The 17,200-nt window shown below is 52.3% G+C and overlaps 2 protein-coding genes across 3 annotated transcripts; both read left to right on the forward strand.

Annotated features, from left to right (window-relative positions):
• The first annotated feature begins 2,671 nt into the window (after window positions 1-2,671).
• Window positions 2,672-6,211, forward strand: LOC117840746 (multiple C2 domain and transmembrane region protein 14). Its single transcript, XM_034721266.2, has one exon. It carries the CDS (start codon window positions 2,849-2,851, stop codon window positions 6,029-6,031), a length of 3,183 nt encoding a protein of 1,060 aa, XP_034577157.1. The 5' UTR covers window positions 2,672-2,848; the 3' UTR covers window positions 6,032-6,211.
• A 6,354-nt stretch (window positions 6,212-12,565) lies between these two features.
• On the forward strand, window positions 12,566-16,892 carry LOC117839342 (uncharacterized). 2 transcript variants are annotated; one of them, XM_034719646.2, is made up of 4 exons: window positions 12,566-12,886; window positions 14,665-15,876; window positions 16,218-16,289; window positions 16,396-16,537. In XM_034719646.2, exons 1-3 carry the CDS (start codon window positions 12,782-12,784, stop codon window positions 16,251-16,253), a joined length of 1,353 nt encoding a protein of 450 aa, XP_034575537.1. In that variant the 5' UTR covers window positions 12,566-12,781; the 3' UTR covers window positions 16,254-16,289; window positions 16,396-16,537. The 2 variants fall into 2 exon arrangements, with proteins under 2 accessions (XP_034575537.1, XP_034575536.1); XM_034719645.2 differs by lacking the exon at window positions 16,218-16,289 and having other exon boundaries at window positions 12,604-12,886; window positions 16,396-16,892.
• The last annotated feature ends 308 nt before the right edge of the window (window positions 16,893-17,200 follow it).

A 17,200-nucleotide genomic window follows, 5' to 3' on the forward strand; every position in this document is an offset into this window, starting at 1 on the left:
TTGATGCAATCTGCTTTTCCAAATAAATTACCACCATATATCATTATCATCACCGAAAAATGACCTCCCACCAAAAATCTCCGGTTGTGCCCCCTCGAAGCGCAGTTGAATAAGGTTGCCGTCAGTCACTGTGTACTTGTGTAGAGTGATATCATGAGATTGATGTTAGTTAAAGATACGTTTATAGTATTTAACTGTTTGAAGTACCATATTCTTATAGATATTGTTTGTGTGGTCAAAGTAGAATATTAAAAATCGTGTTGATGCCATAAAGGACTTGTATTCAGAACCATAGATATACAATTTTTTGCGAACCAACTCTTGTTAGGAATTGGAGAAGGTAGCTAGGGTGTTCGTGCGCGCGCGCGTGCATGATGCCACAGTTTAATTAATAAGTAGCTAGTATGATGCACAGTATCAAATTCGAGTGCTTGCATTGACGTAACCTCGAGGAGACAGTAATTCGACCAAACGTATGCATCCCGGCCCCGGCGTGGGTTTCAGTGCATCTCGATCGCTAGCTGGGAAAATAGTCTATTTCTAGTGGGAAGTTCATCTCGCAGTTTTTAAGGATGATATGCGAGGCATGTGATTGGATATGGTCAGATGAAATGAAACTCTATAGCCTCCAATGCAAATTTCAACAGGTTTCATAGTCTTGGAAATAGAGGTCTGTTCGGCTCGCTGCACAGCACTGCAGCTGCTGCCGCCAACGTTTTAGCCTACTGTAGCAGCTGCAGCAAGATTGCATGCTGGCAGCTTGCTGGCTGGCTGCTGCAGCTAGCCAAACCTAGCATAGCCGAACAGGTCCAGTGCATATACATTTTCATCCTGATCAAACTCCTCTCTCTCACTTTATAATTATATTACCTGAACATTATTACCTGAACAAGATAAGACTAAAAGCCGACTCGAGCTGCGAGCTCATTTTGATTTTACAATGTTTTCCATGGTACTTCCTCGCGAGAGCCGTTGAGAAAGGAATGGGTGGATGCTAATACATCTAGTGCTATCGTCTGTCTGTCACGCACTGCGTGCGTTCGCTGTTGAAGGCCGTACGGCCGTCGGTAATGCATACATAGAGTTATGGGCTTAATTAGAGCCTGCAAATCGCAGCCATGGCATCATGTGGACAGAAAAGAACAAATTAACGACACGCAGATGCTATGCAGTACGTGCTGCGTGCGTGCGTGGATCCAAATCGCCGTGGGATTATCGACGTGGAGCAGGGCACGCGGCTGATTACGAGGCGAGCATGCAGGAGCTAGCTGCGGCTGCAGCACGTGACGATCAAACCTGGATTATATTGTGCTCCATCCGTCGATCCTATACGTACGTGCCCGAAGTGTTCTCTACGACAGCGCGAGATATCGCTAGGCTTAATAATAACGGAGATGCAGCCGACTCCAATGCGTATGGTACAGGATCCTTCTCGGAATCCCCGTACCGTGCCTACTGGTCAGGTTCCTCGTACGTGCGGTCCTGGGTACAGTTGTACGTACACGTATACGGGCTCACTCACGTTGCAAGTGCACGCCGACTGCCGTCTAAAGTTAGTTGGATGCATGGTTGGGTCTGTGGGTCTCGCCTCTCGGGCGAGGGCGAGGGCCCCGGGGGGCGTCGCCGGAGCCGAGCCACCGTGTCGAGCAATGCGATCGGCTCGAACGTTGCGAGCTGACACGGCCGCGGGCCCTCGCGTCCGTACGTTTGCAAAGGCGGTGGAGCAGCGCTGCTGCTGCTGCTGCTGCAGTGCAGGGCTAGTAGCTGCTAGCCGCCACCGACCACACTGCGAGCTTGCCGGCCGGTGAAGGGGGAGCTTCAGCTGCATGCGCCGCCGAATTTATTAACGCGCGCGGCAATGCGACCGTTTGGCGATCGGCGGCCATGCACGATGCATGCCGATGCTGTTTGTTTTCGGACGGGGCATGCAGAGCACCATGGCTCCCGCGGCATCCAGACCACTAGAGCCGGTCTCGGTCTCACTCGATACCCGCCCCCAAGAGATGGAATGGAGGGATATGGATTTCCGTTCGAGATGGAGAGGGTAGCGGGGAAGAAAGGGGGAGAGGAAAATAGGGTTTAAGATGATGAGGCCAGATCTCCTCCATCATATTTCAAACAAACGTGCAAAAACTTGTCACAAGACAATGCAATGCAACTTCTCTACAAATTTGTAGGTTCCTCTCTTCATCTCTTCAAATAAAAGTCATACTCTTCTCGCCAAACAGAAGAAAAAAAAAGGAGGAAAAGCGATATACTCATCGAAAGCACGGACACTGGCTGGGGGGACCGCTGCCCCACCCGTCAGAGAACCCAGCAACGATCCCCGAGAAGGATCCCAGCGCGAAGCACCGCACCCGAACAGGCGCCCCGCCAAGGCCGTGCACCGTGCACGCAGCCCGGGGGCGCGGGATTTCCGCCGCCGCCGCTGCAGCTCGTGCCGCCGTGTCCCGTCGCGTCAATGCCGTTGCCGTTAACGTCCCTGTCGAGCCTCCGTCCCAGGCAGGTGCCAGTGCCACCGCACCGCACCGCAACCGCTACGGGACAAGTCTCCGTGCCCGCGCAGGCCTCCCGCCCACGTGGCGCGCACGGCCGTCCGACGTGGCCCACTGCCCCCGGGCCCCACCTCCCCAACCTGTTGCCTCTCCCTTTTAAACCCCGCCGCACCCCCCGCCTCACACTCACAGTCCCAGCTCCAGCCTCTCTCTCTCTCTCTCTCTCTCTCCGCTCCTCTTCCCCCCTCTCCAACGGTCATATTCTCTCTCGACGCACGCACACACCCCCCACCCCAACCCCCGTGGAGGAGGGAGAAGCTTCCAGGCGATCGGGATCGAGTAGCCTTTTCGCGATGGTGGCGGAGGAGGGGGCGCGGCGGCGGGTGGTGGTGGAGGTCTGCAACGCGCGGAACCTGATGCCCAAGGACGGCCAGGGCACGGCGTGCGCCTACGCCGTCGTCGACTTCGACGGCCAGCGCCGCCGCACTGCCACGCGCCCGCGGGACCTCAACCCGCACTGGGGGGAGCGCCTCGAGTTCCTCGTCCACGACCCGGACGCAATGACCTCCGAGACGCTCGAGCTCAACCTCTACAACGACAAGAAGGCCATCGCCGCAACGGGCAGCGGGCGGCGCGGAGGGACGTTCCTCGGCAAGGTGAAGGTGGCCGGGGCATCCTTCGCGAAGGGCGGGGAGGAGGCGCTCGTCTACTACCCGCTCGAGAAGCGGAGCGTCTTCTCGCAGATCAAGGGGGAGATCGGGCTCAAGATCTGGTTCGTCGACGACCCGCCGCCGCCGCAGCCCGCCGCGCCAGTGGGGGGGGAGAAGGGCGCCGATGCGGCCGCGGCGGAGAAGAAGGAGGCGCCGGCTGAGGGGAAGGAGGAGAAGGGGACGGATGCTGCAGCCGCCGCCGCGCCGGCTGAGGAGAAGAAGGCGGAGGCGGCGCCGGCCGAGGAGAAGAAGGCGGAGGAGGCCAAAACAGAGGAGAAGAAACCGGAGGCGGCGGAGAAGAAGGACGACAAGGGCGGCAAGAAGAAGTCCCCGGAGAAGGGGAAGAAGGACGGCGAGAAGCCCAAGGAGGAAGGAAAGGCGAAGGAGGAGGACAAGAAGGACGCGGCCGCGCCGCCGCCGTCTCCGTCCAAGCTGGCGCCGCCGCCCTCGCCGTCGAAGAAGGACCTGGCGATCGCCGGGGTCGCCGGCGATCTGGATATTCGCCCCCAGAGCGCCGCCGAGAAGAGCATGGCAGCGTCGGGCGCCAGCGCCTCGTACGACCTGGTGGACCGCGTGCCGTACCTCTTCGTCCGGCTCCTCAAGGCCAAGCGCCACGGCGGCGGCGGCGGCGGCCAGCCGCTGTACGCGCAGCTGGCCATCGGCACCCACGCCGTGCGCACGCGCGCCGCCACGGCCGCCGGCGAGTGGGACCTGGTGTTCGCCTTCCACAAGGACAGCCTCACCGACACCTCGCTCGAGGTCACCGTCCACGAGGAGGCCAAGAAGCCGGCCAAGGAGGGGGAGCCCGTCCCGCCGGACGCCAACCTGGGCTTCGTGTCCTTCGACCTCCAGGAGGTCCCCAAGCGGTCGCCGCCGGACAGCGCGCTCGCGCCGCAGTGGTACACCCTCGAGGGCCACTGTTGCGAGGACGGCGCGGCGGCCTGCGACGTCATGCTCGCCGTGTGGGTCGGCACGCAGGTCGACGAGGCGTTCCAGGAGGCGTGGCACTCAGACTCCGGCGGCTACCTGGTGCACACGCGCTCCAAGGCCTACCTCTCCCCGAAGCTCTGGTACCTCCGCCTCAGTGTCATCCAGGCGCAGGACCTGCGCTTGCCGTCCCCGCCGGACGCCAAGGCGAAGCAGTGCGGCGGCCCCATCTTCCCGGAGCTCTACGTGAAAGCGCAGCTTGGCGCCCAGGTATTCAAGACCGGCCGCGTCCCGCTTGGCAGCGCTGCGGCCGGGACATCCAACCCGAGCTGGAACGAGGACCTACTCTTCGTCGCCGCGGAGCCGTTCGACCCCTTCCTGGCCGTCGTCGTCGAGGACGTGTTCTCCGGGCAGCCGGTGGGCCAGGCACGCGTTCCCCTGTCCACGGTGCACAGGCGGGCCGACGACCGCGTGGAGCCGCCGTCCCGGTGGCTGAACCTGTGCGGCGACGAGGCCCGGCCGTACGCCGGTCGGGTCCACGTCCGCGTGTGCCTGGAGGGCGGGTACCACGTGCTGGACGAGGCAGCGAACGTTGCCAGCGACGTCCGCGCAGCGTCCAAGCATCTGTCGAAGCCGCCGGTGGGGATGCTGGAGGTCGGCGTCCGCGGCGCCGCCAACCTGGTGCCGATGAAGATCGCGAAGGACGGCGCGAGCGGGTCGACGGACGCGTACGTCGTGCTCAAGTACGGCCCCAAGTGGGCGCGCACCCGCACCATCCTCGACCAGTTCAACCCGCGGTGGAACGAGCAGTACGCGTGGGACGTGTTCGACCCCTGCACCGTGCTTACCATCGCCGTCTTCGACAACGTCCGGTACAAGGCCGCCGATGCCGGCGGCGACCCCGGTAAGCTGCCCAAGGACTCCCGCATCGGTAAGCTCCGGATCCGCCTCTCGACGCTCGACACCAACCGGGTGTACGCCAACACCTTCGCGCTGACGGCGGTGCACCCCGTCGGCGTCCGCAAGATGGGGGAGCTGGAGCTGGCGATCCGGTTCACCTGCCCGTCGTGGCTGACGCTGATGCAGGCGTACGGCAGCCCGCTGCTGCCGCGGATGCACTACGTGAAGCCGCTGGGCCCGGCGCAGCAGGACGTGCTGCGGCACACGGCGATGCGCATCGTGTCGGGGCGGCTGGCGCGGTCGGAGCCGCCGCTGGGGCCGGAGGTGGTGCAGTACCTGCTGGACACGGACACGCACTCGTGGAGCATGCGGCGGAGCAAGGCCAACTGGTTCCGCGTCGTGGGCTGCCTCTCGCACGTCGCCACGGCGGTGAAGTGGGCGCACCGCGTCCGCACCTGGGCGCACCCGCCGACCACCGTGCTCGTGCACGCTCTGCTCGTCGCCGTCGTGCTCTGCCCGGAGATGATCCTGCCCACCGTGTGCCTGTACCTGTTCCTCGTCCTCCTCTGGCGCTACCGTGCCCGGCCGCGGCAGCCGACGGGCATGGACCCGCGGCTCTCCCACGTCGACAGCGTGAGCCCCGACGAGCTGGACGAGGAGTTCGACGGGCTCCCCTCCAGCCGCCCCGCCGACGTGGTCCGGATGCGGTACGACCGGCTGCGCGCCGTGGCCGGGCGCGCGCAGACGCTGCTGGGCGACGTCGCGGCGCAGGGGGAGCGTGTCGAGGCGCTGCTGTCCTGGCGCGACCCGCGCGCGACGGGGGTGTTCGCGGTGGTGACCCTGCTGGCGGCGCTGGTGCTGTACGCCGTGCCGTTCAAGGTGCTGCTGCTGGGGATGGGGTTCTACTACCTCCGGCACCCCAGGTTCCGCGGCGACATGCCCTCCGCCGGCTTCAACTTCTTCCGCCGCCTGCCGTCGCTCTCCGACCGGGTGCTCTAGAGCGCAAATTGAGTTACTGATCGCTGATCAGTCTAGTTTTCTTCCATCATCTTTTGATCCCACCTCTGTGTAATCTGCTCTGTCAGATGGTTTGATCAGCTGTTGCAGCACAGCAAGCCTTGGTTGATGAGGCTTCCTGATCGATGCTAGCAAGAGCAATAATAATGTCTATTGTATTCATTCGTTCATGTAATCAGTTTCTCGAATTTTGGATTTCCATGGAGATCAGTCCATGCGGTTGATCGGGGTGAAATGAAATGAAATGGCTTAACGCATGATCCTCATTCAAAGGGAGAAAAATTGACCGTTGCAGGGGCAAACTGCATTGAATTCCTGTCAGAAAAATTCTTTGCTCTACCAAGAACAATAGTACAGTCCTTAATTTTGTACAGCACTGTTACATTCTCCAGGCCTGAGACCGGCTTGTTACATTCTTTCATCTCCAGGCCTGAGACATCGATGAAGGGTCCCAGCTTGTACAGGAAATTTTCCATTAGTTACGTATGTGTTCATGTCCCAAAGTTGTAGTTACGACTTACCAGCTACATTGAGAAACCAAATACAAAATTTTGATTCAAAAAGAATTGGCACAGAGCATCTCGGAAGGTGGCATTATTTTCTCCTCAATATTACAGGAATGAAAACCCGTTTTATGCGATAATCACGCGTAAACGAAATCACGGGCCCTGATCGACTGAGGATCCGCTGCATTCACTAGCTGGTTTTCATGCCGTTAAGAGAGAATCTCAATTCGCCGGGAAGCGCTACACAGAATCAAAATGGCTTCAGGGATGCACCGAAAAATTCCAAGGAACGCAGCAGGATCTCTGAATCCGCATCAGCAAGCCCACTGATGACTGACTACCTCACCACATGCATGATTTTCGTGCATGATTCCTCCACGAGCCATACCGCCGGACTCACGACACACCTAATCGCATGTTTTTAAAACTGCAAGGCACTGATCAGTTCTGCTGAACACTGAACGGCCGCTTGAGCTCAGGCCAGGCCACTTGCCGTGCACTTGCATCGATCCGCGGTGCCCGAGTGCCGTGATCGTGCGCGATCCAGTGTGTTCCGAGCAAAAGCTCGCGAGCTTTTGTCAGTAGCGGAGTGCGTGAGGTTGCTGTCGGCAACGACTAAAATCATCACAGGTTTGGCGTAAAGAATTCTTCATGCCTCCTCAACACTAACTTCCATTTCTAACTGCAAGTTAAGTTCACGCATCCGGCATCATTCATTGCGGAAAGGCGAGAACGTGATCAGATCATCACATCGCCAACTGAACTTAACCCCTCCATCAGATAGGAAAGGCGAAGACGATGGCTTCTCCTCGCAAGAGAGCAGTTGGTGATGGACGACGGGCCGCGATGAGAAATCCAACAGGGAAAGATGCTTTACGGAAAGAACCCACTAGCTTACCTCTGCACTTGTTTTGTGATCAGATCTGCCGTACGGCCACGCATTGTACGCATACGAAAAGGGCAGGCTGGTTCACGTGAGCTGACTCGAGCAAAGCCTTTTGTGCTTCATATCATATGGCAGACAGGATTCAGCGCTCAGAGAAGAGCAGGATAAGAATACTGGAAATCCGGACTGTTATGTCGTCTCTGAAAAAACTTATCTCTCTCTCTCTCTCTCGGTTTTGGGACCATGGGGAAGAGAGAGCACGGTAGCAGCCCAGCAGGTAGCACTGGTTGTTTCATCTGACAGGGAGCCACTGGAGTGGAAGTGAGACTGTGAGAGTGAGTGCACGCACTGAAAATGATGGCGCCTGGCGGCCGGATCTAGGAACACGATTGGGCCAGCGCGCAAGTGAGGGCTCTGGGCTCTTGGCCTTATCGTGCTCGTCTTTTTGTGCAGCTCAACGCCTGCTTTCTGGGCCTGCGGGGCTGTAGCCTGTGGATTGTTTCTGGGGCAGATCCAGAATCTACCGACTGCTGTATTTCGTATCGTACAGACGTTCAGTACAGGGAAGGCGCTTCACGGCTCCGCAAGTGGTCCAGGACTCCAGGTCCAGCTCTCCAGCTCGCACCCATGTCCAGTGGCCATCGAGGCCTCGACCAAATAGTACCCGAGGCGTACAGAGGAAGGGGATCCTAGCAGAGTACCCGTGCGTTTGCAACAGGAGAAAGCAAAGAGATCTTAGAGCATCTCCAACAATTTGGTAAAATTGGATACCTATGATTCTTCCGGGGACTAATTTCCAAGTAGATTTTTATATTAAGGGCTAATCTGCAAATCAATCTTCTCTCATCTATCCTCTTCCTCCCCTGACGTCCTCTACTCCTTCCTGCCGCCGCTCCGATCCGCTCCCTCCCGTAGCCACCTCCCTCCCAAATTGCCACGGCACCATCCTCTTCCTCCTTCTCCTCGTGCTCAGGGAAGCAGCACTCTAACTTCAGGACAGTGGAGCGGCGAGTGTAGATGGAAGCGGATTGTTCTATGTTTCACCGATACATGATACCGGTACGGCGATACGGCAAAATTCAAAAACCCGATACGCCGACATCTAGTGTATATAAATAAATCATTTTTTCCATATTTCCTTCGAAATAAAAACACCGGCGTCGAGGAAGCTGTCCGTGAAGCAGAGGAAGAAGCACGCAGCGGCGCAGAGCCCCACAAGCCAAGCCGTCATGACACGGTTCACGTCCTAGCACTTGCCGCCGTTGGTGAACACCGGCGACAGCACCTCGAAGACGAGCACGGCGCCGGTGGGAAGGTGCTTGGCCAGCTCAGCAGTGCTATGGAATGCCTGGGCCATTGCACGCTCCAGCCGCGTCGCCTCGTCGTTCCTGGCCCCGCCGCCTCCCTGCCGTTCGACTGAACCTGCAGAAGCGGCTGGGTCTCCGGCGCCGCACGGCTTCAGAATGAGGTGTTACTGTCAAACGTATCGGGTGGACGTATCGCCGAGTATCGACCATGTATCGGAATTAAATTATTTATTTTTAAATCGAATTATTCGGATACGTGTATCGGGAAGTATTGACGTATCGGTGCGTATCCGATACTGGTACGCTGCCTTCCTGGCGTATCGGTGATACATTGGGGAGAACGCAGGAGCGGTGCTCTGCTCCGCCGCCTCCCTCCCGAATCGCCGCCGCACCACTGCTCCTCGGCCGCCCTCCGTCCCAAATCGCCACCACGCCGCTGTTCCTCGACCGACCTCCGTCCCAAGTCGCCGCCGCGCCATTGCTCCAACACCATGCTCCACCCCCAAATCAATGCCAGAGCCTACTCCTCTTCCCCTCCCCATCTCGAATCGACGCTTGACTGGCCCTGCAGCCCCTCCTCGCCCTGTTGGCGGCTCCTAGCCGCGGAGGCAGCACCTAGCACGGGCTCGCGCTCGCAGCATCCAAGACCCGAGCGGCGGCGGCCCTCGTACTGCTCGCGTCGTCGGGCGGTGAGGCGGCGCTCCGGCGGCGAGGTGGCGCTCCGGCGGTGCTCCAGCGGCGAGGTGGTGCTCCGGCGGTGAGGCGGCACCGGTGGATTGGGTGAGCGCGGAAGGCTCGGAAGCTTCCGTGTTGCGGCGGATGGCTTCTTCCGCTGTGAACCAAGAATACAGCAATCCACTATTTTGGATTTGGATCGGTATATTTGAGTCAAGGGGAATTTAGATCGTAGTCTAAAAAAATTTAGGGATAGCAATCCATATAGCAAAATTATTGAAGCAGTTTTTTTTGACCGCTTTTAGGTATCCTGACAGTTTAGGAATATCAATCCATTTTACATAAGCTGTTGGAGATACTCTCAGCCGAAGATCATCACTTTACCAAAATCTGAGATATTATGGTTCATGTTCATGGCTGGCAACATGTTACATGTTTCCAGATCATGCTAGTAGACTACTGTGAGCTGAGAGTCCTGATGAAGGTACCACAAGCCATTAGTTTTGGAGCCAGGAGGAGGACCTGAAAATTGTCCAATTGTTGGGAATAAAACGGCATCTTAGACGAGCTCTCTTACACGTTCTGTTTGCTCTCTTGCGATCTGTTGTCTGTACACTGAACTGATTCGTTTTCATCTTTTCATGCGAGCAAATGGAACCCGTGGAGAAGCAAACTTTTCTCTCCACACCTTGCATAAGGCCATAAAGGTGCCAGCCCTGAGGGGGAAGTCCAGAATAAAAATTTAGATTTGCTAATTCTCTTGCTGAATTGGCGTGTATTTTCAACCTATAGGGATCAAAGCAGTTTGGCTCTTGTCATTTAAGCAATGTCTAAATGTTACATGTGTAAAATAATAGAACGTGGTTGTCTATCATAGCTCGCCACGGTTGCACGTTAATATATATGGAACAGATTACATCCTAGGTGTTACAGATATTGGTTTGGTTGAGTTTAATTACATCAAGACTCCTATCTCTAACAACCGAACTAAAATCCCAACATCCATATCTCTAGGATTACACAATACAAACCATATACGGATATCTCTAACTTCAACAATATGCACATGTAAAAATGCAAAAAATTGCTACTTTGAGTTTCTTTGAGCTAAGTTTTAATGATGCACACATGAAAAATCAATTTAGGTCCGGTTTGGCAACACACTCATAAACTTTAGTACCTGTCACATCGGATGTTTTAATACTAATTAGGAGTATTAAATATAATCTAATTACAAAACTAATTGCGCAGATAGAGTCTAATTCGCGAGATGAATCTATTAAGCCTAATTAGTCCATGATTTGACAATGTGGTGCTACAGTAACCATTTGCTAATGATGGATTAATTAGGTTAATAGATTCGTCTCGTGAATTAGTATAGGGGTTCTGCAGTTAATTTTATAATTAGCTCATGTTTAGTCCTTCTAATTAGCATCCGAATATCCGATGTGACCCTCCTAAAATTTAGAACACCCCTTAAATTTCAAGCACAAACATGGCGTGTCACTGGCTTGAATCCATCGGGTCTAGATCAATTGTTTTGTGCAAGGAATTACTATTGCACTTCCTTCACCAACTGTATTATCTATTATTAATTGGGAACCGCGATGACCATAAGGTATTGTCTTCGTTTAACTAGGAAACGCAGATGTTTTATTAGGACACGCTGTTTTATGCCTGTAGCATCTACACCGGCATTTAAATAGTTCTTTTGCTGAATTAAAAAAATAGGTCTTTTCGAGAAGTAGAATTTTGCCAACAACCGCCACATTTCGGATCTCTGTGGTAATGGGCCCATGGGCTTTGACTGTTCTCCATGGGTTTGATTGGTTATTCACTATCACAACCCCTTCTTCTTCTTTAGAAAAGCCTTGTAAAGTTGCCAAGCAGGCCCAACCACTCATTTTACCTTTTTAGCCTTTTCCTTTGCTTCTGATTTCTCGAGTTCCCAACATGTGCCGCTTGCTTTTTGGTCCCTCGATATCATGGATTTCCAGCCCCTTCCATATGACCATATCTTTCTTTCTTTCTTTCCAACAAAGAAAAGGAACCTCCTTTTGTTCTTCTATGGATTCCATGCGTGCCGTGCTAGTTGGCCTGCCCATATCCATCCCTATCCGGCTATCCCTATCCAGGGGCACTATCACTGGAAAAAGGGTGACGCACTAATCATTGGGAGGCATAATAGTTTCTCCTCCGTGGCTGGTATCTTTGCATGAATTCCTCGAGCAAATAATTCGTCTGTTACATCGTGCAAGTATATACTACACTTATACAGGTTTACGACTCCATTGTAGCACATGATTTTTCTCTCTCGAAAACTTTGTACAGATTAGTCCAATTTCTGCACGATCGGGGAATATAATCCTATGTTCTATTTTGAAAACCTTAGCATTTTAGAAAGAAAAACACTGAAATCTACATGCTGCTTTGAGGGGTTGTGCTTGCATCTGTTTCTTGATGTCAGGTACGCTTTCTATAACAATCGAACGCACAAAATTGCACATGCATGACTTTAGCGCGTGTCAGTGTCACGATGACTTGCGTCAAGCACTGCACAAGGATAAAATGGTTTGATAGAGGTCATTTGCTCGCTCGCTCCATGAGTTTGTACCTTCATGCTTGGTCTTGCCTGAACAGTTGAACGGTCTGTATTGAAGTTTTTTTTTCTAGAGATTAGATCACATGATCTTTTATAAGTACAGATGCTCCGTGACATAAAAGATCATTCGAGAAATAAGAGATAATGCCAGGATTACTAATTTATGATTCAAACAATCATAAAAAAACTTGCAGCTGCAAGCTGCATCTGCCGAGGAACACAACAAAGTCCACTATCGCCAAAGAAAGAATTCATTTCCGTGTGGAAAAAAAGACTTCTCATTTCTAGTCTACGGCAGAGGGTCGTATATGGACTTATGGAACTTTGGAAGCCGAGAGCGCTGACGTGTAACAGGTGCAACGGCCTCCACCAGGCGCAGCCCCACCAACTCACGAACTCCGCGGCTTCTTGCCCCGTCACCCGTTACCAGAGGTACACTCACCTCCTCAACGGCCCGCCTGCGACTGCGAGCTCGAAGCAGCCCCGACACCCCGGAGAGAGGAGGAAACCACCCCCCTACCGGGCGGTGGCCGCACACTCACCCACGAACCCCACTTCCTCCTCTTCCCTCCCGGCCCCAGCCATATCCGTGCTATCTGTGGGACAGAGACGAAGCAGAGCAGGCGAAGCAAGCGGAAAGCCACGACCGCCGCGAAAGCGAAAAGCAGAGGAGGAGGAGGGAGGAGGAGATGAGACGAGACCACTAGAGCAGAGCAAAGCTGCGGGACTCCAGAGAGAGACACCCACAGAGAGGAGATGGCGAGGCGGGGCGGCGAGATCACGGCGGCTTTCCCAGGCGGCGGCGCCGGCATTGCTGGGGCGTCGACGGGCACGCCGACGCCGGCGGCGAGCCCGTACCAGGTGAGGGACGCGCGCCCTCTCCTACCCTTCTCTTCTCCCTCTGCCTGCGTGCCCGCTCGTGCGCTTTCCTGTTTCCAGACTGTCGCCGGAATTGAAACTGAAACTGACGCGGTGAGGTAAAATCGAAATTCACGCGGTGAAGTGGTTGGGGGTTGGGTGGCCTGTTTGGGAGTGCGACGATGCGAGTCGGTGGGCACTGGTTTGCTTTGCCTGGACCATGGAGACTCTGGGTTTCCGCGTGTTTGGAATTTAGAATTTTGGGTTGAATCGAATCATTTGCAGAGATAGTTTTCACAGTTTGTACGGAAATGCAGCGATCGTGAGCAGTTTGTCGTCCTTCCGAGAAATTGAACCCACCAGTTGTCGGTGGTGTAGGGGTTGCAGTTGGTTAATGATGAATGATTGTTCGCAGTAGCCTGTAGTATAAACTTGCAAAGGTATAGCAGGTAGTAATTCAGTGCTTGTAGTTCAGTTAAGGGAACATAAGAAACTTCCAGGAAGTTAGAAACACGGCTGCCTTCTTACATGCCGTTTTAATTGTGTTGTTATCATTGAGGGACCGTACATCCATTAAGGGCATATATAATAATCCGGTGCTTTTAGTGCAATTGCAGAACTGCAGAAGCATGGGGACCTCGACGCAACTGAAATCGATCTCCATGAAAAGTCTGTTGTAGTTATATAGTAGTTCATTTACCGCATCGAAAAATTCATGTTATTGTTGTCCTTATGTTCTTCACCTTTTGTAGTTACCGGTTAATCTTCCATGGTTACAATTTCCGAATCTTCCATGTGCTAGAGTTGCTTGTGATCTTAGGACACAATGACTAGTTCAGTCTAATCTACTTTCAAATTCCAGCCTAAATGACAACCGGATGTGGAATTCTTATCCTTGAAACAGTGATTTACCATCCCTTTGGTGTTTACCTTAAGCTTAACGCACTTGTGGCAGTTTCGGTAAACTAAGATAGCATCCCAGCAGTTTCTATTTTGGTTCTCATGTAATTGTGCTCAGTCTGCAAGGAATTTACTGATTTGTGTTTAGTTGCTTATGCTTCTCAAACAATGTTTTTTATTGTTTTCAGTGGGAAGCTCTCTTCATCTAAAAAATATTTCCAAGGGAAAATCTTTTGTGACTGCAGTTACAATTGGCATTACATTAGAAATTGTGCTAGTCTATTTATGGGTGTTAAGCACTAGTTAAGTTCAATTCTTTCCTGGGAAGCTGGTAAACCAATGACAATGTTTTCAATTACGTGGAATTAGTAATTTTCTATCGTCTGATATGCAATTAGAGTAATTCTGACTCACCTCGATGTGCTTCTTTACATTAATCAGATATAATGTACATAATTATTTCCAAATCTGCATTAGTTAGCATAAAATATCTGTGACATATTCTCGGTTTTTTTCCCCCAAAGACGTCCAATGCATACTTGGATCTTTATCTTATGGCCTTATGGGTATTGACAAATTACAAGGCATTACTTCAGGCATGAGTATGCTGCTTCATAGTTACACTCAATGATTTGAACTTGACCATGGTTTTAAGCACTATAAAATGATAACAACATAACTCTTGTATGAACAGAATTGAACATAAACTAACAACTGACGATCCAGATTATAGTTTGCTTAGTTCTTTGAAGGACACACAGACTTATATCACTTTACCTGTTAAGCTTGCACGAAAGAGCACATTCCTGTTTATGAATTTTATTGTTTTTGGTTCAAGTTGAGTATATTTTTGCTAATACATCCAAATAATACTTCCTCAGGTGGCTGTTGAAATTGAAGAGCAAATTTATTCCCCTTTTGGCAACATTGAGGTCCCAGATAGTCGTGGTTGCTGCAGTGGGTTCACAGGCAGTGTGACCAAAGTGTTCTTCATCCTCCATCTACTTGCTTTCATTGCCCTCACAATCTTCCTAGGCGTCCAGGCCTCTTCCCACCAGAACCCTACCTACAAGCCCTTCTCCAACTTCATCCCTCTGGTATCCTCTGTCATAGTATCCACAATTTCTGCCTGCTTCTGGGTTATCCTTGCAGTCACAAACCCTCCAAAAGCCATCAAGACCTCTCTCTGGGCTGCCCCTGTTTTTGCACTCGCTTGCGGTGTAGTCATACTCCTCGTTGCTAATAGTGCTGCACTTGGTATTGGAGTGCTTGTAGTTGTATTCGTCGTTGGAGCAGGACTATACAGTTGTTGGGCCTCTGGTCCACGTCTTCGGCATGCCTCTGAGCTGCTTTCCGCTTCTGTCACTGGAGCACACTTGCCACCTTCTACTTCTTGCTTTGTTATCTTTGTCCTTCTTGCAATGTTTGGCTATATGGCCTTCTGGACAGTTGCCATCAGCTGCATTGCTGCTGCAGAAGGGCACTTGATGAACTACCGGATGGCTTATGTGGCAGCACTTCTGGTGAGCATGGCATGGACCATGCAGGTACTGCGCTATGTTGTCTATGTGGCAGTGGCAAAATTGGCACATGTCCGGCTTGTCTATGGTATCCGCATGCCAGGTGGTGCTGTCGAAGTATTCTGTGGCACGATATTCGGACCAGCCTTTGGGGACATATGCATGGGTGCAATGGCTGTCCCAGTGAACTCAGCAATTCGGGGATTGGCTCGAGCAATGAAAACGGCAGCTGGCGGCAATGACGAGTTCATTTTGTCAGGACAGGGCTGCTGCTTTTCTGTATCAGAGAAAATGCTGGGACGTGCTAACCGCTGGGGTTTTGTGCATGTGGGGGCGCGGGGGAAGGCATTCTGTGTGGCTTCGCGGGATGTGTGGTCCCTTTTTGTTCTCCGTGGGATAGAAAATCTTGTTGATTCAGACCTTACTGGTTCGTTCTGCTTCCTCTCTTCCGTGACAGCAGGCGCGTTGGCCTCACTGGTTGCTGGTTCATGGGCACTAGCCACCGTGGATAAAGATCAGAAGAAGTTAGCTCTGCCTGTATCCATCTATGCATTCCTAATCGGTTATTACATGGTATTGCACCCAAAGTCACTCCTTTTTTTTTCTGTGTTTATCTGCATTAGTGAAACCTGATTGAATTATCTATGATCTTTGTCTGAAACGCTGCATATATCTTCTGATTTAAATATTTTATATGCCACGCCACAGTTTAGGAAGATTTTAGTTGATACCATCCAAAGGCTTGCAGATTATAGTTGGTATGAGAAAAAAATATAAATTAGTCACCAGCAACCTCCTGGAAATTTTGAATTAAATTTTTTTTTGAGGGTCAACGGGGGGGAATTTTGAATTAATTTTGCTTAGGTGGTCATAGTGGAATGTAATGCACCTACCTCTCCACCTTATTGTTGTAGATTCTTCTACTAGTACTGCGAGGGATTCAGGGTTAATGAAAATGGCATACCATTATCTTCCAAGAGATACTGGTATTTATCGACTTGCTTTCATAGAATTACCCGCTATGGGTGTTGCTTGCTGTTTGTATACCCTTCGTTTCTGATTTTGTTTTCTTGCTTTGTGTTTCTGTGGCAGTGCCGGATGATGATCGCGTGGCCACAGGCGTGTGTGGCAGCTTACCACGTCGCATATGCAGAGAACCCGCATAACCCCCAGCTGGGCACACTGATACCAGAACATCTGAGTGAGCTCCAAGCAATAGCTGCAGATCGTGATCGTCCCAGAGTTGTCGAATCTAAAGATGACCTTGATGATCCGTAGATCCTTCCATTCTTTCAGTCAATTAATTTTCCTGATCCCTGGAGCTTGAGTCTTAGACACCACTAGGAAGCAGATACAGTTGCTGATGGTTCAGGGCTGCTGCAGATGGTAGAGCAGTGTGTGCTTGACATAGGGTTTCTGCTTATATGTCCTGGTCGAAACCTCTCATACTTAGTGCTGTAGATATTATTGAGCAATTGGATAGCTGAAAAAAAAAGGTGGTTTAGATGATCTGAGACACTAGCACATAGATGTACAGAGAGTTTAGCACAGCGAACAGACATGCAGAATGGATATATTGTTTCAGTTAATGTCTGGCTTAATCAGATCCCAGGTTTTAAAAGAAATTGACCTTGATGCATTGGCTGGGACGCAGAGGCGCTCAGAGAACCGATGGAGCATCAATAATTGAAGATCCCTGCCAGCCAGCACCCAGGTTAGATTCCGTTGGGACTCAAACCCGGGTCTCTCGGGTGAGAGCCGAGTATCCTAACCAGCTAGACTACAATGGATGCTGTTACACAGAACTACACGAACATAAATGACAAGTAGAACCTTCGCAACGTCACATCAAGTAAGGTGATTACGCGTTGCCGTGGATGAGATCTTTAGTCGCTAA

This window comes from Setaria viridis, chromosome 9 (genome assembly GCF_005286985.2).
Source record: "Setaria viridis chromosome 9, Setaria_viridis_v4.0, whole genome shotgun sequence".
NCBI classification, from domain to species: domain Eukaryota; kingdom Viridiplantae; phylum Streptophyta; class Magnoliopsida; order Poales; family Poaceae; genus Setaria; species Setaria viridis.